At 36.9% G+C, this 24443-nt stretch overlaps 1 protein-coding gene and 1 non-coding gene across 2 annotated transcripts in view; both read left to right on the top strand.

Moving 5' to 3' along the window:
- The window catches only part of CATSPERB (cation channel sperm associated auxiliary subunit beta), a 185524-nt gene that overhangs the window by 54837 nt on the left and 106244 nt on the right, over positions 1-24443 (top strand). Inside the window, 5 exon segments of the mRNA XM_074393468.1 lie at positions 11522-11617; positions 15481-15630; positions 18222-18317; positions 18455-18573; positions 19850-19882. Coding sequence (XP_074249569.1) covers positions 11522-11617; positions 15481-15630; positions 18222-18317; positions 18455-18573; positions 19850-19882 — 494 coding nt within the window.
- On the top strand, positions 5231-5446 carry LOC120364227 (small nucleolar RNA U3). Its single transcript, XR_005579554.1, has one exon. It is a non-coding gene; the product is annotated as a small nucleolar RNA U3 (small nucleolar RNA).

Below are 24443 nucleotides of genomic sequence, written 5' to 3' on the forward strand. Positions count from 1 at the left end.
ATCTGTGGTTTAGCTGAATTATAAATGTAATTGGGATACTGTATTTTACCTGACAGTCTCATTATAGGTAGATTGTTTTGGTGTATACAACATTTATGTTATGCTTTATTTAAAATAAACTCATTTCTTAGAACTTGGAAATTGTAGGTCGGGCACAGTGGCTCATGCCTGTAATCTCAGCACTCTGGGAGGCCGAGGCAGGTGGATCACGAGGTCAAGAGATTGAGACCATCCTGGTCAACATGGTGAAACCCTGTCTCTACTAAAAATACAAAAAATCAGCTGGGCATTGTGATGCGTGCCTGTAATCTCAGCTACTCAGGAGGCTGAGGCAGGAGAATTGCCTGAACCCAGGAGGCGGAGGTTGCAGTGAGCTGAGATCACGCCATTGCACTCCAGCCTGGGTAACAAGAGCGAAACTCCATCTCAAAAAAAAAAAAAAAGAACTTGGAAATAGTAGTATTAATATGGGTACTAATTTACTGAAGCTGAATCATTAATCTTAATATGTTATAGGTTATAAATATTAATTATTTTATTATGGAATCTATTATTAAGTATTTTGTGGTGGTGTAGCATCATATGCTATTGTATATACCTAGATGAAAAGAGGAGAAAAGTCAAATTCCAGGAACTGTGAGTATTGACCTAGTGAACTGACCTGGTAGATGTCTAGGCATGAAACACATTCCCAGAGGTTAAAAATGATGGAAGGTTTATTGTTTTAATATGATAGGTGCATTAAACAAAACCAACTTGATTTCACTTAAAGAAAAAGAGAAAATTTATTTTAGTCATGAAACCCAAAGACAAAAATGCAGTCATCTTATAGGAAGGAATTAGAGGATGTGAGGGCGATCTGGCTGCGACATCTGTCACCCCATTGATCGCCAGGGTTGATTCGGCTGATCTGGCTGGCTAGGCGGGTGTCCCCTTCCTCCCTCACCGCTCCATGTGCGTCCCTCCCGAAGCTGCGCGCTCGGTCGAAGAGGACGACCATCCCCGATAAAGGAGGACCAGTCTTCAGTCAAGGGTATACGAGTAGCTGCGCTCCCCTGCTAGAACCTCCAAACAAGCTCTCAAGGAAGGAATTAGAAATAAGAAGGAAATCCATCAAGAACCAAGGAAATACTTTTTCCCTGTTTGTCTTATCTGTATTTTCTGTAAACCTACATGTATATTTCTTTCTTTGTAGATAGGCGTTCTAAACCTGCCCCATTACAGTTGAATTTTATATATCTTTCTTATGGGTCAGCCCAATTCCAAATTCCTAGGACAGCATCTTCAGTTGACCAATTGTTGATCAACTGCTTGGTTGTGCACCAACCAGATGGATTGGGAGAGTGGGATGGGGGAATCACACAGGCCAACCCCTCTTGGTATTGGAGTAAAGGACATTCTAAACTGAGTCCTGTAGAATGAAGGCCAGGCAAGGTGAGAGTTAGTTAGAAAGGATGGAAAAGATTGTATAGATAAGAAAGCATCAAAGATAAAAGTCTGGAATAGCACTGTTCACAATAGCAAAGACTTGGAACCAACCTAAATGCCCATCAATGGTAGACTAAAGAAAATGTGGCACATATACACCATGGAATTCTATGCAGCCATGAAAAAGGATAAGTGCATGTCCTTTATGGGGACATGGATGAAGCTGGAAACCATCATTCTGATCAAACTAACACAAGAACAGAAAACCAAACACTGCATGTTCTCACTCATCAGTGGGTGTTGAACAATGAGAACACATGGGCACAGGGAGAGGAACATTACATACCGGGGACTGTCAGGGGTGGGGGTCCAGGGGAGGGATAGCACTAGGAGAAATACATAATGTAGATGATGGCATGATGGATGCATCAAACCACCATGGCATGTGTATACCTATGTAACAAACCAGCAGGTTCTGCACATGTACCCCAGACTTAAAGCACAATTTTTTAAAAAAAGTCTGCAATAGAAGCCCCAGTACCATAACATCTCGCATAGATTGTATCAGCATCTTTACCCTTTATTCAACTGTTTTTTTCAAATTAATTTTCTTGTTGGAGCTATCTGTGATTTTTAAAAGGAATTTATCTTGAAAATTGTACTTTTATTTATGGATGTAACCTAACTCTCATTAATATAATGATGGAATCTTATTCCAGAAGCTTAACATAATATTGACATTCATTTACCATTGCAGAAATGAAGATCACATGTTATTTTTACTTCTACTCTTTATTTACAAACTTTAATTTTAGAAAAGCATTGCTTCTAAGGTCACCCAGAAAGAAACAAAGGTGATATGAGAACTTAAGTAACTTTTAGTAAAAGACAAAATTAGCTCTTCCTCTCCTAATACAATTCTCTGGACTGAGTAAAAAGAAATGTCTTTGTGCTAGTACTGTGATAGGAGGGGATGGTTTATGTAGATAGTAACATGCTAAAAGTCAGGGGGAAATGTTCAGAGGTAAGGGTATCATATTTGTTCATTCACTTTTTCCTCCTTAATCATACCTTATTTACTGCTGTGCCACAAATTTGAGTATTATGAGTATATAAAATCTTGGGAATATATTCGAGTGTATGTAAAATCTTGGGAAAAGTAGGTTAGGCAACATCAACAACAAAGGTAGTATAATAGTTATTGTGGTGGAAGTAGAAACAGCAGGCAGCATTTTTTGAATTCTTATTATATGCTGGTACTGCTCTAAACACTCTCTGTTAGTTCATTTATTCCTAACTATGTGGTATATACTATTATTATCTTCATTTTCAGATGATTTAACTGAGACCCATGGAGTTGTATGGAAATTTAGTGATAACTAGAAGGTGACGAAAGCAGTTTGAAGTGAACTGTTTAACTATTGAAAGTGAACAGCCCCCCCTTGATTTACACTACATAATTTGCTTTCTTATTTTCATTTTAAAATAAGGGATAATTTTCATTTTATGAACCATATCCTTTTTAGTGTCCAGTTCTATGAGTTTTGACAAATGTATACAACTGTGTAATCACTACAGTCAAGACATAGAGCAGTTCCATCAGGCAATAAAATCACTCCATCCATAATCAACCTGTCTCCATATCCCAGGCCCCGGCAACCACTGTTCTGTTCTCTGTTCCTGTTGTTTTGTCTATTTCAGCGTCATATAAATGGAATCATAGAATATACAGTCTTTGAATCTGGCTTCTTTCACTTAGTATAATTCATTGGAGATTTGTCTGTTATAGTTTCTCCGGTGTTCTCATTGGGTAGTATTTTTTGGTGTGGATAGTTAATTTTGTTGAAGTGCATTTAGATTTTTCTAGTTTTTGACAATTATGAAGAAAGCTACTATGAACAATCTCATACAGGTTTTTGTGTGAATATAAATTTTTGTTGCATTTAGCTGATACTAAGTAATAGGATTATTGTGTTGTATGGTACGTGTAAGCTGAACTTTATAAGAAAAACTGTCAAATGATTTCCCAAAGTAGCTTTATTACTTTACATTCTGACCACCAGGTGATCTCCATCCATGCCAGAACTTAGTATATATATGTGTGTGTGTATGCTCGTAAATATGTATGCATATATGTATGTATAGATATATACTTTAAATTTTTAGCCATTCGAAAAGAAGTGTGGTGGCATTTAATTGTGTGTGTGTGTATGTGTGTGTGTGTGTGAGTGTGTGTGTGTGTGTGTGTGTGTGTGTATGGGTGTGGGTGTGTGTGGTTTTTGTTTGTTTGTTTGTTGTTGTTTTAGGTTTTTCTGAGATGAAATTTCACTGTCACCCAGGCTGGAGTGCAGTGGCACAATCTCGGCTCACTGCAGCCTCTGCCTCCCGGGTTCAAGTGATTCTCCTGCCTCAGCCTCCTGAGTATCTGGGATTACAAGTACACACCACCAGTCCCAGCTAATTTTTTATATTTTTAGTAGAGATCAGGTTTTGCCATGTTGGCCAGGCTGGTCTCAGGTGATCTGCCGGCCTCGGCCTCCCAATGTGCTGGGATTACAGGTGTGAGCCACCATACCTGACCTAATTGTGGTTTTAATTTGCATTTTTTCTAACAACTAATGACATTGAGCATCTTTTTTTGTGCTTATTTGCCATTTGGTGTAGTATCTGTTCAAATGTTTTATAAGTTTATTATGTATTCTGGATACGGGTGTTATCAGATATGATTTGCAGATATTTTTTCCCAGTCTGGGGCTGTCTTTTAATCTCCTAAGAGTGTCTCTTGAAGATCAGAGTTTTCAATTTTGCTGAAGTCTAATTTATCAGCTTTTTATTTTATGAATGGTACTTTTGACATGACAGCTAAGAGATCTTTTCCTAACCTAAATTTGCAGAGATATTCTCCTATATTTGCTTCTAGAAGTTTACAGTTCCAGCTTTTGTATTTAGGTCTATGATTCATTTTAAGTTAATTTTTATAAGTTATGTGGGCCAGGATTGATTAATTTTTTGGAATACAGGTATCCAATTATTCCAGTACTATTGTTGTAAAAAACTATTTAATCTCCATTGAATTGCTATTTCTGGAATGTATCTTTTCACCAATACCACATTGTCTTAATTATTTTAGCTTTATAATAGGTCTCATAAGTAATGTTAGTCCTTCAATGTTGATCTTTTTCAAAATTGTTTTGGTTATTATACTTCTTTTGTCTTTCTATGTAAATTTTAGAATCAACTTGTTTACTTCTACAAAAATCCTGCAGTGATTTTTAATTTTGGATTGCATTGAATCATAGATCAGTTTAGGGAGAGTCAATATCTTAATAATAATGAGTTTTCCAAACCATGGAGAAAGTATATCTCTCCATTTGTTTACATCTTTTTTTTTTTCTTTTTTTCTTTTTTTTTTTTTTTAGACAGAGTCTTGCTCTGTCGCCAGGCTCCAGGCTGGAGTGCGGTGATGCAGTCTCAGCTCACTGCAATCTCCAACTCCTGGGTTCAAGCAATTCTCTTGCTTCAGCCTCCTGAGTAGCTGGGACTACAGGTGCACGCCACCATGCCCAGCTAATTTTTGTATTTTTTAGTAAAGATGAGGTTTCACTGTGTTGGCCAGGATGGTCTCTATCTCTTGACCTCATGATCTACCCACCTCGGCCACCCAAAGTGCTAGGGCTACAGGTGTGAGCCACTGCGCCTGGCCTACATCTTTTAAAAAATTTATTTCATCCAAGTTTTCTGGCTTTCAGCTTAGAGAACTTGCACATTAAAAACAAACAAACAAAAAAAAAAAACTTATGCCAAAATTATACTTTCAGGGATCATCTCTATAGTTTGTTACTAGAGAAGTTTCTGTGAATGTGTAGAGCACTGGCAGTCACAAGGCCAAGGCTCAGCATTCTCACCTAAGCGTGAAGTTAGCTCTTGATATTGGTTGGCTGCAACTGCCATTTGCCATTAATGACCATTCTTCTCTTCCTGTGGTAGAGGAAAAGGGAGAGAATGCACTTCGAGTGGTTTCTGGTTTTTTGTTTGTTTGTTTGTTTAAGTTATATCTAAGTAGTTCATAGTTTTCATGTTATTGTAAGTGATACTTTTTAATATTTTAATTTCCAATTGTTCATATGTAGAAAAATGATTGAGTTCTGTTTATTGATCTTGTATCCTGCAATCTTGTTAAATTCACTTATTGGTTCTAATAACTTTTAATATATTATTTGGGATTTTCTACATGGATAATCTCTCATTTTAGAATAGGGAGAATTTTATTTCTTCTCTTCCAATATGGTGTGTTTTTGTTTGTTTGTTTGTTTGTTTTTTGCCTTATTTTACTGGTAGGACCTCTAATATGATTCTAGTGTGATAGGAGTTGTAAGAGACGACATCCTTGCCTTGTTTCCAGTTTTAGGGAAAAAACATTTGGTGTTTTATGTAGGTGCCCTTCATCAGGTGGAAGAAATTTCTTTCATTACAAGTTTGCTGAGCTTTTATCATTGGTGTCAAATCTTGTTAAATGATTTTCTGCGAAAATAAAAATAAAAAATAAATGATTTTCTGCGTCTATTAAGATGTTTATAAGGATTTTCTTATAATTGTCTGTTGATATGATAAATTACATTGATTCATTTTTGAATTTTGAACCAGTCTTAGAATCCTAGGACAAACAACACTTGGCCATGATATATTATCTTATTTATATATTCCTAGATTCATTTGGCGAATAGGTTTCCTAGGTTGTCAATCTGGAGATTTATTTTCTTTTCTTGTAGTGTCTTTATCTCATTTTTGTATCTGAGTAAGGTTATCATTATAAAATGAGTTGGAATGAGTTTCTTGTTTTCCTGTATTCCAGAAGAGTTTTTGTAGAATTGGTGTCAACTTTTTATTAAATGTTTGGTGGGATTCACCAGTGAAGATATCTGGGCTTGGAGTTTTCTTTGTGGAAGGATTTTAAATACACATTCATTATCCCTTAAAAGATTTAGGAATATTCAAGTTTCTGTTTCTTCTTAAGTGTTTTGGCAATTTGTGTCTTTCAAAGAAAGTGTCCATTTCATATAAGTTGTTGAATTTTGGACACAGAGTTGTTTGTGATATTTCCTTCTTATCCTTAGAATATCTAAAGTGTCTGTAGCAGTGCTCGCTATTTTATCTCTAACATGACTTACTTGTATTTTAAAAAATTCTGTGTTAGCGCAGAGGTTCATCAGTTTTTATGTTTCAAAGAGACATCTTTTGATTTTATTAATTGTGAATACTGTTTTTCTGTTTCTAATTTCATCAATTGCCACTCTTTATCTTATCCTTCTACTTGCATTGGGTTTAATTTGCTTCTATTTTTTTTCTAGTTTGTTGAGAATCTTTAGATCAGGGGTGAGCAAACTACTGACCCCTGATCCTGCCTACTGCCTATTTTTGTAAATAAAATTTTATTGGAACACAATCATGCTCATTTATTTATGTGTCTTCTATGGCTACTTTTATGCTACAGTGGTATAGTTGAAGTAACAGATATCATATGACATACAAAGCCCCAAATATTTGACACTTTACAACTATCTGACCGTTTACAAACTCTTTACTATCTGCCAAACCCTGCTTCATAAACAGCAGGTCCTCCAATAACCTCATTTCATCAAACATCATTTTATTATAATATTGCTGAGGAAAGAAAGTCAATTCCTAGCCAGGGCCACTGTCTATATGGAATGCACATGTTTTCTCTATGTCTGTGTGGGTTTTCTCTGAGTACTCTAGTTTCTCACACAGCCAGAGATGTGCATGTTGGGCTAATTGGTGTGTCTAAATTGTCCCCATATGACTGAGCATGAGCATGTGTGTAAATGCACTTTGTGATTAAATGGTTTACAATCTAGGGTTGGTTCCCACCTTGTTTCTGAGCTGTTGGAGTAGGCTTCCATGACTGAACTGAAATAAGCAGACTAGAAGATGAGTGAATGAATGATTATAAATTATTATAAATAAAAATTTATAAAGTATATAATAATCGTACAAACAAATGCTTGACAGTAAATGATGTAGTACAAAAGCCCTCAGTAAGCCTGTCATGTGTGTTATTGTTTTTAAACTGCATGTGGTAGAGGACGCTCCTTACAGATGTTGCTTTACAAACATTTATTCCTTGGTTTAACTCACCACTGCCATGACCACCAACACTTATTTATTCACCAAAAATTGAGTAAATAATTATCTTACTTGCTTTTATTAATCTTTTTAAGATCAATGCATAGCTCACATTTATTTCAATGTTTAATATTAGAATCTGGGGTCTTTATTAAGAAGTTTGGTGATGTTTTTGTGACCAGACAAATGCCATAGAGACTTAATTCTTGTTTATATCAATTTTCCTATGGTAAAGTTGGTTCTATGACTTATTGTTTTGCTTAAAGTCCTGGTTTCGAAGAATGTATTGACGATGTTAAGTGAGAACTTACTGTAATTGATTTGAGATTTCTTCTTTCTAATAAAAGTATTTTACTGCTACATATTTCTCTCTAAGCATTACTTTATCTGCATCTGATAAATTGTGATGCTGTGTTTTCATTTTCTTTCAATTGAAATATTTTCTTTTTTCTTTTCTTTTTCTTTTTTTTTTTTTTGAGACGGAGTTTCACTCTTGTTACCCAGGCTGGAGTGCAATGGCGCGATCTCGGCTCACCGCAACCTCCGCCTCCTGGGTTCAAGCAGTTCTCCTGCCTCAGCCTCCTGAGTAGCTGGGATTACAGGCACGTGCCACCATGCCCAGCTAATTTTTTGTATTTTTAGTAGAGACGGGGTTTCACCATGTTGACCAGGATGGTCTCGATCTCTCGACCTCGTGATCCACCTGCCTCGGCCTCCCAAAGTGCTGGGATTACAGGCTTGAGCCACCGTGCCCGGCCTCAATTGAAAATATTTTCTAATTCCCCACGGCACTTTCTCCTTGACATATGCTTCTTAGAATTGTATTGTAAAATGTTCAAATATTGGAAAATTTTCCAGGTATCTTTCTGTTACTGATTTTTCTAGCTTATTCCATTATTTTTAGAGGGTATATTTCGTATGATAGCAATTCTCTTTAACTTATTAAAATGTGTTTTATGGCTTATTTAGTAAATGTCCCATGTACACTTGAAATAACTTGATTTGCGTATTTTGAAGCTCTGTTGTTAAGCATGTCTGTACTTAGGGTTGTCATGCCTTTATCATATGTACTGACATTCTTTATTCCTGATATTGCATCAATCTGAAATCTCCTTTGTCAAATATTGATATAGCTGCTACAGCTTTCTTTTCATTAGTGTTATATATTTTTTCATGCTTTCTTTTCAAGACAACTTTTGGAGGTTGCAGTGAGCTGAGATTGTGCCACTACATTCCAGTCTGGGAGACAGAGACTCCATCTCAAAATAAAAATAAAATAAAATAAAACAAAATAAAATCAGTGAATAAGATCTAACCCAAAAGTACCCACACCTCATGATGAAAATATAATCAGGTGGAAGAAGACAAAAGTCTAAGAGAGTGGAGGAGAGATGCACATGAGGAAAGAAGGATTCTGGGACTGAATTATCAAGATGGACTCAGCTGACGTCTTTAAATTCCACATACTCTGAGCCCCTAATCAGTGGTTTGAGACAAGCATCATATTTGGTCACAGTAGGTATATGCTATGTCTGGAATGGGAAGAAAGTTCAGAATCCTATGGAGACTGTAGACCGTCAACTCTGTAATAATGAGGTGGAGGTACGAGGATGCTAGAGCTCTAGGGAAGCTCTTTTCTTTGTGTCACTAACCACACTGCAGCAAGATATTGTAAAAAATTATTCAAGTTACTAGTTTAATGGAAGAGCCAGAGTAGCTACAGGAAACATCCAGCTGACATGGAGAACATCCCATGAAAACATCCAGCTGACATGGAGAAAATAAACATTCAGCCACTGAAGTAGTTATGGTGCCATGCTCAAGAGATGGTAGAAGAAAGACGTTCTCTCTGACTGACCTGTAAAAGACAATCTTTTTTCACATAGAGGACTAGAAAGTTCTATCACCATCGATCCTTTCCTGTTTAATCTTAAATTTTGAAGCATCTCTGGGTTTACTGCTAGGATCACACCAATCATCAGCTTCAGGTATCGTTTTGTAATGGTGCCAAGTAGAGTTCTTAAAAACTGGAAGTCTCTCAAATGATTCACTTGAAACAGCCTTTAAATAAATGACAGCATCAGTCCCATTTATTCCATCACATAGTATTAGAGCTCCTTAAAAATATACAGCATGCCAATGAAAAAATGGCAAATCGTAACTGAATCCAGTCAAAGGGACAACTCTTATAGGCTACAGGCTATGTCTATTAGAAGTTGAATACATATAGTTTTGAAAAGATACATTTTCAAAGTGAGATATCATCACTTAGGTCACTTATCTTAATGAATAAATCTTTTTTAAAAACTCAAATAACAATAGTTTTAACAGCCAACTATCTCTATTTTCTGTCTTTATGGAGTGCTACTGTTGTTCTCACTGAGTTCTTGAATTACATGTAAAACAGATGTATAGGCACATAAACTACTTGAATAGGTTTGTCTGGAGCTTTCACATTGAACTCTTCAACTTCCAACTCTGTAGCTACCAGCTAATACTATTCACATAGCCTTCTGGCTGTTTCATATACATTGTTCTCTACATTAGCCACATTACAGGTGAGACCAATATTTCTTATGTGTTTAGAATGAGCAGTGATGGTATCACCATCAAAGAGAAGTGTGTGCTAGTTAATAGCACGTGGGAAGAAATGGAGTTGGGATAAAAACCATTCTGGAAGATACTGGTTGTACTGCTAATAAAAGAATCAAATGCATAATTTTTTCTTATATTTAATCAATCCATGTGCCATTACAGAAACCACATTTTCTGGCTTTCATCAGTACTTATTGAAAGTTACCTAAAACCTGTGGATCTTCAGGGTTCTTATTTTTATATTCTAAAACTTCAAGAAAGTGCTGTATATACCAACTTTGAACCAGTCCCACTGTTAAACCACTTATCCAGCAGAAAATTGGCTTCATTCACTGCGTTTGCTAGTAGCACAGGAATCTCCTTTTGTAAAATCATATGATGTTCTCTCAAACCATTATCTCTCCCAAAGTCCAGGAACTGCTTGATGGAGAGTGGTGACAGCAAGATGCACAGATAGCAATTGATGAACTTGGGCATTGGCTGCTTTAGTGGCTACCAGTGTAGTCATGACAGTGCACAGTCCTGCCTAGATGCCTGGTTGGACATGAGGGCCTCTGCTGCCATACCATTTGGATCAGGCATGTTCTTCATGAGTGAACCCCTGTTTCAGTTTCAGCCTCAGCCTTGGCCTGTGGGTACAGCCACTTCAGCAGCTCCCAGGCTGTTGGCATCCCCAGGCCCTGTCCATTCTTTTACTTTTAACTTATTTATGCTTTTACATTTAAAATGAGTTTGTTATAAATAGCATATAGTTTAATCTTGATTTTTACATCTAATCTGTTGAATCTTGTCTTTTAGCCGATATTTTAGACCGCTTACATTTAATGTAATCATTGATATGGCTAGTTATATTAAAATCTACCACCTTTCAGGTTGTTTTCTATTTGTTTAGCCATCTCTGTTTCACTTTTCTCCTCTTTTTCTGTCTTCATATTAATTCTTTTCTATGATTCCATTTCATCTCCACTGGTGGCTTATTAATTGTACCTTAAAAGTTTTTAAATTATTCATCTTAGGGTTTATATGATACATTTTAATTAATTGTGGTCTGCTTCACAAGAAGAGTCATAATTTGCTTTTTATCAAGCCCTACAGCTCTAGGAGAAAAAATTATGACCTAAATATTAGTATCTAGATTCATTGCTATGGTGGTAAGGTCTCTTCACAATTCTTTTTTCATTATTTTATAAGCAAAATATTTATAGGGAAAACATATTAAATTTGACATATAAATGCTAACAAAATGGTTGGGAAAGGAAAGGCTATCATTGTTGGTAATGTTCACATATCCTTAAATTTCACCAATATGACATATGAAAAAATAGCTGATTATTTACCTTTTGTTTTCAAACAGATGTTGCAGCTGTAGAACAATGGTTAGTAAGGATCACTTTACATCATGGACTAAATATTTATGCTACTGAAGGAACTCTATTGGATATTCTTCGAGGTAAGTGCCAATAGGCAGAAGTAAAATGGAATTCATATATTCTTTCAATAAACTTTGACATCTGCTGTATGCCAGATTCTGTGCTAAGGTCCTAAACATTTTAAAAAATTAAATAAATAAGAGATAATCATGACCCTTGAGGCACTCACAATCTGATAGAACAAATAATTAAATAAATGTGGGTAAATTATTAACAGAAATCTCCAGAGTGCTATAGAAATATGGAAATACAGGCCACGCCTGGTGGTTCATACCTGTAATCCTAGCAGGTATTTGGGAGGCCAAAGTGGGCAGATCACTTGAGGCTAGGAGTTTGAGACCAGCCTGGCCAACATGGTAAAACCCCATCTCTACTAAGAAAAAAATACAAAAATTAGCCAGGCATGGTGATGTGCACCTGTAGTCCCAGCTACTTGGGAGGCTGAGGCAGGAGAATCACTTGAACCCAGGAGATGAAGGTTGCAGTAAGCTGAGGTTGTGCCATTGTATTCCAGCCTGGGCAACAGAACAAGACTCAGTCTTAAAAAAAAAAAAAAAAAAGAAAGGAAATACATATTTTACTGTGGCCATATTGAGGGTTATTATAAACAATGACTTATAATGTTGACTATATTTACTTATTCCAAAAAAGTAAGTAGTTTTAGGTAGTTTCCAAAATTAAAAACAACAAACAGTGAATCAATTATTCAATAGTAATTGCAATACTGGCTTTGGAACTCTGATAGTTTGATACCCTATGCTACTTTTTAACTACTACAGTATCAATATAAAATTGTTATATCAATTTTTTAAAAGATCTGAAATCTGAACCATTTCCAAATTGAGATGTACCCAAAATACCACATACTATATTAAAATGTTAACTTATATTTGTTTAGAATAATGTACTGAGGTATAATGGCAGCAAAAAGCTTCACAAATCAGTAGGTCTTTGAAAGCTCCATATGCAGAGATGAGATTGATCTGTTTGAGGAACCGAAAGGACACTAGTGTTGCTGAAGCACAGTAAATGACAGGGTGGTGGATAATGAGTTTGGAGAAGCTGGCAGGGATCTTGGTAAAAAGTGTGGACTTTCTTGTAATTACAATTTAAAGCCACTGGGGTATTTTAAGCAGAGGAGTAATAAATTCTGATTTATCTTTTATAATGAAAAGATCACTTTGGCTGCTGTGTAGAGAATAACTCTTGAGGAAGGACAGCAAGAATGGAATAAAGGACATTGGTAGCAGTTGTTGCAATAGTCTTCTTGAGAAGGTCGGGAGTTGATAGGCTGTAGCATTAGCAGTGGCAGTAGTGAGCAGAGCTTTCAGTATACATTTTGGAAGTAGAGCTGCTGTGACTTCTTGGTGGACTAAGGTAGAGGCAAACAGAAGTAACAAGGATGATACCTGGATTGATTCCTTCCTTTCTTCCTTCCTTCCTTCCTTCCTTCCTTCCTTCCTTCCTTCCTTCCTTCCTTCCTTCCTACCTTCCTTCCTTCCTTCCAATGGAGTCTCACTCTGTCACCAGGCTGGAGTGCAGTGATGCGATCTCCACTCACTGCAAGTTCTGCCTCCTAGATTCAAGCAATTCTCCCGCCTCAGCCTCTTGAGTAGCTGGGACTACAGACACGCCCTGCCATGCCCAGCTAATGTTTGTATTTTTAGTAGAGACAGGGTTTCACCATGTTGGCCAGGATGGTCTTAATCTCTTGAGCTAATGATCCACCCGCCTTGGCATCCCAAAGTGCTGGGATTACAGACGTGAGCCACTGCGCCCAGCCTGATGCCTGGATTTCTTACTTAAGCGTTCAAGTAGAGGATGTTATCATTCATCAGAATGCTGAAGACAGGAGGAACAGACACTGGGAAATGGGAGTCAAGAGTGAAAGCTAGAGTTAGAAATCTTTATTCATTACTGAACTCAAAAGAGAGTGTAAAACCTTGTCTCTACTTTTTTTCTATGCAATCTGCATCCCAAACCACTCATCTGTTTCTATTTCCTCCATGCCACTTAAACTGCTGCTAATCAGAGTCACCAGTGACCTTCATATTGGTGGTCACTTTTCTGTCTCTTTTTTAGCTTCTTAGTAGCAGTCAAAACTTTTAATCACTTCCTCGTTCTTAAAATGCTTGAGATACAGTATCTGACTTCAAGGACCTTGTATATAAGTGGGGGGGGGCATTGTCAACTCAGTGCAGTGATGTCCAGAGGTAAGCTGAAATCTCCCTGACCTGGGTGTGAATGGTCTGCCAACATATACTACACCCTGAAACATCAGCTGCTTTGCCCCAAATTTCTTTGAATTCTGGAATGACTTCCTGGTGAATTAGTGTAGTTATAGATCATGTCTCTTTCCCTCCTTGGCTGTCCCTGTGCTGCACTATATCAACCCAGATGAAAAGTTAGCTTCTTTTCTTGCTTTGCACAAAGTGAAAAAAAATCACATAAACTCTTTGGATTTGTAGCAGATTTTACTGAAAGTTGGGGAGACCGAGGAGAATGTAAATAGCTAAATAACTGGTTATTGCTTATCTCTGCCCTTAGAAGTCCTTTGACTGATTTTGAGATTCAGACAGCAGTAGTCTTTCCAATTGCCCTGGCTTACTTGTTGTATTCTTTTTTTTTTTTTTCTCATTTTTTTCAAAAGAAAAAACCCTCCCTTCTTTTAATGTATGAAAATTTGAATTTACCTAGCTCCAATCCTGTGCATATCCAAAAGTAAAACATTTTAAGTTTTAAAATTTGTGAAGCCTTATCTGATGAAGTTCTTTCAAAAGGATCACTGTCTACCCTGGTTTGATGGGGAAGACTGTACCTTTATTCTAGTTACAGTGAGTGCAGAGTCCTACCGGAGCACCTGGGAGCAGAGCCTCACTCATTCTAGGGCTTCATGGAAGGCTTCCCATAGTGGGAGACATTCAAACTGAGGACTGAAAAATAGGGTTGGGAGAAAACCAGATACTCAAAGCCCCACGAATTAGGGTCTATAATGGGAAGAAGGAAAGTGGAGGGACCAAGAGGACGACAGATTCTGGAAGGCCTGGTTTGCACATGAAAGACCTTATTCGCCAGTGGTGCTGCTGTCCTGCCTGTGCTGCGCTGGAGATGCCTCACCTCTGATTGCTTTTTCTTCTTTGTCTCATTCCCAACTTCTGTCTTCCAGAAATTCTTCTAGGTCTCTTGGCTGCTGATGATAACTGTCCCTGTTCACCACTGCCACTCTGGATTTATTCTCATTTTTATTTACCTTCTGTTGTTTCAATGGGATTTGGAAGAGAACAAAAAGTAAATGAGTGGGCTGTTGAAGCAGAAGTTATAAATATATTCTGTGGTACGGCAATTCCATTTATAGGGGTAGATCCTGTGGCATAGTATGTTTCAACTATCTTCCAGAAATATCTCTAAGTCTCTTTCCCACTAATGATAACTGTCCTTGTTCTCCACTGCTACTCTGGATTTATTCTCATTTTTATATATCTACTGCTATTTCAGTGGGCTTAGGAAGAGAACAAAAAGTAAATGAGTGGGCTTAGAGGTTATAAATGTTAGTATTCTGTGATCCTGCAATTCTGTTTCTAGGGATAGATCCTGTGGCAAATGGTATTTTTCAAATATGGCCAAAGCAGTTTCTCCCATTCCACATGCTCTGCTGCAACATAACCTTGCCAGGCCCCCATCAAGGGGAATTAGACTTTACTCCTTCTCTCCGGGAAAACGGTAACTGACCTATTTTTAACAATGCAGAGTGAGGTAATATACCTTTTTTGAACTATGGAATCGTTTCTTTACATGGTTCTTTTAAAAACTTTAAAGGAAAGTAGCAATGTTCCATTTTCAAGTGTGCTCTCACAATTTAAATACCCAAATTTGATTTCCGCAGAACCGATTCTTCAGTGGTCTCCTGGGAATGTGATGACAGAAACGGATTTCAGTAACATATATCCACATGTGGTAGATCTCAAAGCAACAAAATGCCCCTGTGCCAATGATGTGGCATTACTAGGCTTCGTTGTGGACTCAGGGGTTAAAGGTAGGTTTACAGCTTCATTGAATGTTGAAGTCGGCATTGTGTATTTTATAACAGTAATATTTAACTGGCAGCAGAAATAAATGCATAGATCTAGGGGAGGAAAATTGTTTCCTAAAAATACCTAAAAAATTATCCTTCAATACTGTATCTTGTCTACTTGCAAGTGTGATATACTAAGTATGTTTTTTTGCTGTGACTTTTTGCCATGTTAATCATGAATTTACCGTGTCTCCTAATTTCTTTTATCCCATACCCTCCATTAATATATTACTTTCTCCCAGAGACTATCCATTGTGGATTAAACACTGCTATTCCTGCCATGTATAAACAGATTGTTGTTCCTGAAATATCACATTACTTTATGTTTGCATTTTTTTCATTACAACTGTAATATCTGAGAGCATACATATAGGGAAAAAAACAACTGTTTCTCTCTATATTCATTTCATGACACTCTAACACCAAATGTATGGATTTTCCACACCAAGTAATTCTCCAGTTTTCTGTGAATGACAGAGTAGGTATCATATGATTTAATTCAATTCTGATGCAAGCTATCTGGAGTTAGCACAGACCCCCACCCCAGCAACAGATTAAGGGCTCAGTCCCACAAGACTGTCCCCCAATTCAAATGCCAGTCACAAATCCCAGGTTGTAGTTCTAATCGACTAATTATAAATTGGGGGGTGGGTCCCACAACCCCTTCTTTGAGTTCAATAATTTGCTGTAACTGCCCACAGAACTCAGAGGAACATTTATTAGGTTTGCCAGTTTATTATAAAGGACATTACAAAGGATACAGTAAGTAGATAAAGAAGTACATTGGACAAGGTCCAGAAGATTCCCAGAAAAGGAGCTTCTGTCCCCATGGACTTGTCATGCCACACTACTGGTAGGTAGATGTGTTTTAGCATTCCAAAACCTGCACTGTAAGGATTTTTATGGAAGCTTTATCACATAGGCATGATCAATTATTTATTCAGTCTCCAGCCCCTCCCAACTTCCTGGGAGATGTGCTGTGGAGCTGAAAGCTCTAAGCTTCTAATTGTGGCTTGCTTTTACTGGTGACCAGCCCACATCTTAAAGCTATCTGGGAGTCTGTCAAGAGTTGCTTCATTAGAACAAAAGACAATTCCATCACCCAGGAAATTCCAAGGAATTTAGGGGCTCTGTATTAGGAACTGGGGTCAAAGATAAAATGTTAGAACAAAGGATGTTCCTAGCACTCCATCATGCAGGAAATGGTAGGATTTTAGGAGTTCTGTATCAGGAGCCAGGACATCACAGTGAACTTATTATATATTATATTATATCACAACATCACAATGTCATTACACATTTCTACTACTAATAGTATTATTCTAATTATTGTTCCTAGCTAATTGATGACCTATCCTAGACCCCAAATTCAATGAATATAAAGGAAAAGCAGTAAACTAAAAAATTAAAAAATAAGAAACAAAATTTTATTACTCAGAGATAATATGTATACCTACATAAAAATCCAAAAAGATCTATAGAAAAACTCAGAACAAATATGGGCATGCTAGAAGGTTGTGAGATAGAATAACAATGTATAAAAACCATTTCACCAAGGATTAATTAAATATCATAATTTTAACAATCCTATTAATAAGGCAAGAAATCCCAAAAAGTACCCAGTAATAAAAAAAGGAATTGCAAGTCCTTTTGTGTAGAAATATAAAGCTCTAATGAAGGTCATTTTAAAAAGACCAAAATAAATAAGACATTTATAAGCAGGAACTTCAGATATTATAAAGATATTAAGTATCTCCAAATTTATCAATCAATTCAATATAATTCCAAGAAAAATAATAACAATGTTTTTGGTTTGTGTGTGTGTGCATGTGTGCATGTGTGTGTGTGTGTGTGTGTATTTTGTGTGTTTTCTCTTCTGGGCAAGGGAGGGTCTGGAAATTGACAAGCCAAATCCAAATTCATGTGGGAGAATGAAACACCATGAATAGCAAACATAATTTTAGAGAAAATAAAAAGATCAAAAATTTGTCCTAGCATGACTTGTTGTAAAGTAATAGATTAAAACAGTATGCATCAGTATAGGGATAGACAAATAACCTTACCCAAATCTCTTTGACTTCCTAATGACTCACAGTCTGCTTCTATATAATTCATTTAGTTTTACTAGGTGCTACAAAAGTAATCATGGTTTTGCAATTACTTTTAATGGCAAAAACTGCGATTACTTTTGCACGAACCTAGTGATTGTGCTCTTTCCCTCTCTGCTGTCCATATGCTACCCTGTGTCAACTCAGATAGAGAGTTGGCTCCTTTTCTTATGTTGTTCTGTGAATAGCAGGTCTGGATAGGACCTCCTCCTCCTCCAGATAGTTGGCTAATATTCTGTGGTGTAACTTGAAGTTACTTCATCTTTACAATGCTTGGGGAAGTGAGATCAAAATGCCGGGAAGGAGTTGAGGCAAGAGAGGACAACAGGTTGAAAGATAGAACTGGCTCAGGCTTTTTTGCCCCTGAAGGCCTAACAACCACACAGTAGAGTGACTCGATTTGTAAAGTTTCCTGGCCTTAATTTTCCTTTTCTTTCATGGTAGGTGTTTACGTAGGCATAACATTTTCTGGATTTTGGCATTATCGTGGTATCACATGGGTTAACATGACAGAGACTATCTATTCCCACCTTAAAGAAGGTAACTCCTCTAACATTGCCTTCATCTTGAGCATTTAACATATCAATATTTGATTAATATCTATAAAATGTCTTTGCTTCTCTAAGGAGCTCACTTTTTTCTTCCTTTTTAATCCATGGTATGATTTCTTCCTTTAGAACACGAAGGCCTTACAGTGGTGGATATGGTTTTAACAAATCGTTTTTTAGTCCTCCTCACCTCTTTGGGCCTTTTTGTAAGTGAAGATCTTCGTTACCCAGCAAACCGCTTCTTATCGGTATGTAAATTGCTTTGTAACTAATAGCTAACCTTAAATATCTTCTGTGACACAAAAAGAAATATTTAATATTTGAGTTATGTGTGGTGTATCTTAAAATTGAAATGCTTCTTTCTTTTGAAAAACATAAAGGCATGATACAGCAACTTTTTCCTTTGCCTTGTAGTATTCAATATGTAATTTGGAAATGGTGCCAGTTTTATTCCTGAACAAATTTATAGTAAGTTTTAAATATATACATGGAGAAAAGATCTACCTATCTATTGATTGACCAATTTATTTATAGGTATATATGCTACCCAAATGCTTTAAGGTAATTTATAAAGCCAAATACAGTATTACAAAGTAACATAAGTGAAATTAAGTGTTGGGATTGAGAGAAGGGAAATACACGTTTAGGTGAAGATAGTTTATATGCATACCATAAAATTCTTAAACATGTTAACAAATACCTCTAAAAAATTACTACAACAGAGATGAGACCAGCAATAAAAACTTGGGATCAGTAGGAGAAACGATAGAGGAAAGTAAAGAAGGGGAAATGGTATTGGTTGAGAGGCAGATATTTCTTATATGTGGTCATTATTATCCTTCTTCGGGTATAAGAATGTTCGTATATATCCGAACCTTCCTCACCATCTCTGAGAAAGTACCATTTGTTGCTCAGATGCCTAGTAGATCTGAGTTTTCTTTTGTTTTTTTTTGTTTTGTTTTGTTTTTTTACCTGCTTATTAAGTAATTGCTAAAACAGAGAGTTGAAACCAGGAATACTACAACGGCTTAAATTCAAAGTGCAGAGAAGTAGACAGGGATTGTATATTGTAAGTCCTCATCTCCAGACTGCCCTGGACTGGGCAGAAGAAACAGAGTGGCAAAGGAGAAAATAATAGGTTGAGAGTATGCCTTCCTAACCCAGGTGGGTGGCAGACTTGTATATGCCTGCACATTTCTTAATTCCTCCACGTAAATCATTGAAAGGCATGGTTTTCTTCTCAAATCCTTTCTGGAATCACACTAAGGTATAAGTAAATTAATAAAACAACAAAATGAGGCAAAGACTGATGGGGAAATTCCCAGAATATTGTATAAACTATATCAGAGACTGCTTTTAGTGTTTGGCTATCTTAACTGCTGGGATAGAAAAACATATAATTTTCGTATAAATTTTTTCAAGGAATTTATATGGTTTATTTCCTTTGGTATAATTTAAATTGCTATGTTTTGTTAGTCCTTCTGATATGCAAGCAAAAATTAAAGTTTCTTTTTTTTCTTCTAGTTTTCCAGGGCATACTTTTGTGGTTTTGAAAGGGTAAGAAGCTTTACATTTCCCAGGGCTGGTTAGAAGATATGTATTTACTTGGTGACTTGAGATGAGCTGTAACACAATAATTCACAATATAAGTTATTCCAGTTACTATATTACTTATAGCTTAAACAAAATATATTTATTTACATATCTAAATTTGTAGCATATATTATATATACATGATATATATAATCTATATTGTAGCAACCATTAAGCAGTGCTTTCTTCTGCTTCAAAGGAAGAAGTCCTCCTCCTTGTTTCAGAGGCCACCCCCACCCACTCTCATATGCTATGTCCAGACTAGCTGTGGTTGTTCAGGTTGGATTCTGCACAAGGGCATGGGATTGAAGAGAATAAAGGGCTGAGATCTGGCTAATGCTTTACTCCCTAGTCCATCTACCCCAGTGTAAATCTGTTCTACTTGGAGAAAGGGGTACCTTTTCTAACTTGCACAAAAATGTCATATAATCTAGTCACTGGTCTGCTTCTGACCTTTTGGGGGATTTTGTTTCATTGATTATCTCCCCTGTATGTTAAAAAGTCAAGTTTTGTTATTAATGAACTAGGTAATGCTTCAGTTGGAAAACCACAAATGAAATCATGAATGTTCCTAACCATTTGCCATATGCCCTTCCTATTCTGTCCTCACAGAGTGAGCAGATGGCTATTAACCAGGAAGGCAGCCTTCACCAGGCACTCAATCTGCTACCACCTTTATCTTAGATTGTTCAAGCTCCAGTCTGTGTGCATATGTGCATTTGCACATATACCTACATTCACACTGTCTATGAGGAAGGAACATTTATTTCTTAGGAAGCAAATGGAACTGACTAATTATACTAATCAGAGGAAAAGTAAAGCAGAGAACAGAGAGAGCCAGATGGGCAAAAGTGATTTATATTATAAAGAACAGAGGGAAATAACTGTCAAAATAAAATTCCATACCTAGCTAAACTATGTAATTCAAGAATGAGAGTGAAAAGAAAATTATCATAACTAAAGACATTGGGAGGGTTTACCATCCAGAAATCCCCATGAAGGAGTAGGATGCTCGAAGCAATGAGGAAAACTGAAATGTAAGTTCTAAGACCTGGGTGAACAGGAGCCTTGTCTATGCTGTTCACTACTAGATCCCAGTGTCTAGAAAGGCACCTGACACAAAGTCTGTACTTAGTAAATATGTGTTCAAAGAACATAATTGGTATAAAAAATAAGTCATGGCCAGATGTGGTAGCCCATGCCTATAATCCTAGCACTTTGGGACGCTGAGGCCGGTGGATCACCTGAGGTTGCAGTGAGTCAAGATCGTGCTACTGCACTCCAGTCTGGGTGACAGAGCAAGACTCTGTCTCAAAATAAAAATAAAAATAAAATAAATAAAACATAAGTTATACATTTTGTGTTTAATAATTGGATGGAACCAAAACTCTAGACAATGTAACAAGGAGAAATGGCAATAGTTTTCAGTGGATAATAAAGTATTTAAAATCTTTGTCAAGAGAACCAATATGGGGAATAAGTTAAGAAGTTGTTAGAAAAATGTACAATTCAGTATATGTGTTAAGAATTGAAGGATAATTACCAAAAAACTATAAGAAAACAAAAAGAATACAACCTAAAGCTTCCAAACCACCTGAGAAAGGAAAACAGGATTAAAGAATGATCCATTCATTCTACGAAAAGGAAGGAAGGAGAGGAGAGATAAAGGTAAAAGAATAGAAAACAAACTAAAGGGTAAAACAGTATAAATAAACCAAATATGTCAGTAATTACAATAAGTAGAAAGGGACATTATAGAAAACTTAAGAAAAACCAACATATATTTTAAAAAGCTACACCTAAAGAAAAATCACACCAAAAGTAAAGAAAATGGGTGGAGGAGACGATGACCTTTAACTCCCTTTAACGTCTATCTTCAGCCTACCTGCTCTGCTAAGTCAAAAGGCTGCTGGGGCCACTGGGCAGCTGGGATCACTGGAAGCCTGCTTTGAGAAATCTCACTGAGGAGATCTGGCATATCGTTAACCTCACTCATGGGTTACCTGAGAACAAAGTGCTCACAGGGCAGAGATTAGAGGATTAGAAGGTGAAGTATTCTCAAGGGAGTTTGGCAGGCAGAGCTCCGCAAACTCCTAAGGAAGGGTTCTCTTAGCTTTGGGAGTATGGCTGAGGGTGTGGCTGAAGATGAGCCTACCAGGAGGGTGGCATTCTCCCTGTGCCTGAGGTGGGCAAGTTGAAGGAGACCTGGAAAGAGGGGAGCCCCTTCTGGTTCTGAGCTGGTGGCATGGCAGCTATTATTCAAGTTTTCAAAATTTGAGGTGCTCCACAAACCATACCTGAGCCCTCTCTTCAAAGCACACTTAAGGTAGCCTGGCATTCTGAGAGCAAAGATCATTAGAATAGTACTAGAGTCGCTGGTGGATGAGGCAACAATTGAACAAGAACATTTTAAAATAAAATTATTTCACAAATACCCAATAAGAACCTACTCTGTGATTACTGTCATTGGCACTGAGGTATTAGATAATTTACCATTATCACCCTATTTTGTCTCTTGAGCCCCCAGACTACCCTCACAAGATTTTAGGTTCCAGTCAAAGCCTATCTTACTTACTATTGTATCCTGATACATTACCACATGGCCTTGCAGGTAGGCAACCCCGATGAATATTTGTATAAGTGTTTTGAACATAGTCAATACTGATAAAGAGCTTCAAGTGCAGCATCAAAATACTTCCTGGGACTAAATACCAAAATTTCCATTACAAATGGAATAAATTGAAGGACAGAATAGCCACTGTTTAAATACAGAGTAGTGGCATGGAAGACCAAGATGAAGAAACTTCTTAAACCATCTAAGGAACATGGCTAGAAATCACAACAGCAACTGTGAGCCTTTGAGGAGTGATCCAGAAGGTGTAACAGATGAGCAAGAGTTTTCAGATGTATTTTAAAAGGAACAGATAGAAGACAGTGAACAACAACAACCACAAAATAGAAGAAGATTAACTGAGATTAAGAAAGTTCCAAGACTATATATTACAATCCACTAAATTCCAGGGAGCACTGAAAAAATGTAGGCATATCCAAGGAATATTACTCAATTATAAGTTTAAGGGGGAAATATTACAAGTATCCAAACAGAAAGAGCAAAAGCAAAATATACCTCACTGGTGTTAGATTTTGTTTATACAACAGTAGAAGGTTCAAGACAGTGAAATCAACATCTACAGTCAAGTTAAGACAAAAGAACCAAAGTCCAGAATTTCTATTTCCAGCCAAGAGATTATTCGTCTTTCAGATTAAGAGAGTATATGACCTGGTTATCCCAACTAAGGAAAATACTGAAGAAAGAACTTTAATAAAACAAATGAAAAAGAACAGACATTTCAATAAAGGGGAAGAAAATGAGGAGAGGACTAGTGATGAGAAATACTTGGCTGTTTCTCTCATTTTATCTTATATTTATTCATGTATTTTCTGTCTATCTGTATAAGTCAAAATGGAGTACTAGATAAGGATTTCTTTTTTTTGAGATGGAGTCTCCCTCTGTCACCCAAGCTGAAGTGCAGTGGCAGTCTCGGTTCACTGCAACCTCTACCTCCTGGGTTCAAGTGATTCTCCTGCCTCAGTCTCTTGAGTAGCTGGGATTACAGGCATGTGCCACCTTGCCCAGCTAATTTTTGTATTTTTAGTAGAGATGGGGTTTCACCAGTTAGTAAAGCTAGTCTCAAACTCCTGACCTTGGGTGATCCATCTGCCTTGACCACCCAAAGTGTTGGAATTACATGCCTGAGTCACCACACCCAGCCTAGAAAAGGATGTTTGAACAAAGACATCCTAGCCAATTTGGGCTGCTGTAGCAAAGTTTCTATAGACTGGGTGGCTTATACAGAGCACAAATTTAATTCTCACAGTTCTGGAGACTAGACAGTCCAAGATAAAAGTGCAGGCAGATTCAGTGTCTGGTGAGGGCTGCCTTCCTGGATCATGGATAGCCATCTGTTCACTGTGTCCTCACATGGCAGAGGGGCAAGGGATCTCCCTGGGTTCTCTTTTATAAGGGCACTAATTTGATTCACTGAATCACCCCCACATCAAATAAGGATACTAATTCTATTCACCTTATCACCTCCCAAAGGCCCCACCTCCCACACAGCCTGTAGCAAGAAAGGACATGTTACAAGGGAAATGAGAATTTTCAATACCTTTCAATTTTCAATAAAAATTATGATGTTCAAATAGGTAGTATATTCACATAGTTAAAAACTAAAAAAGTTACATAAAGATATACACTGAGAAGTCTGTCCCACCTCTATGTGTATTCACCCTGATTTTTCCATCCCTTACAGGTAATCATTTTTAAAAATTTGATACCATTTCAGTGGTTTTTTTTTTCTTTTACTTATTCCTAGATTATTACTTTTGCCTTGACATTTCAGTGTTTTCTAATGGAAATTCAAATAATTGTGAATATATATTCTTTTCTTCACTTTCTTATACCATATACAAAGTATGCTAAATTATTTTCTTCACTTATCAACAAATCACAGGGAAAAAAATC

The sequence above is a fragment of the Saimiri boliviensis genome, chromosome 2 (genome assembly GCF_048565385.1).
Source record: "Saimiri boliviensis isolate mSaiBol1 chromosome 2, mSaiBol1.pri, whole genome shotgun sequence".
NCBI lineage: Eukaryota > Metazoa > Chordata > Mammalia > Primates > Cebidae > Saimiri > Saimiri boliviensis.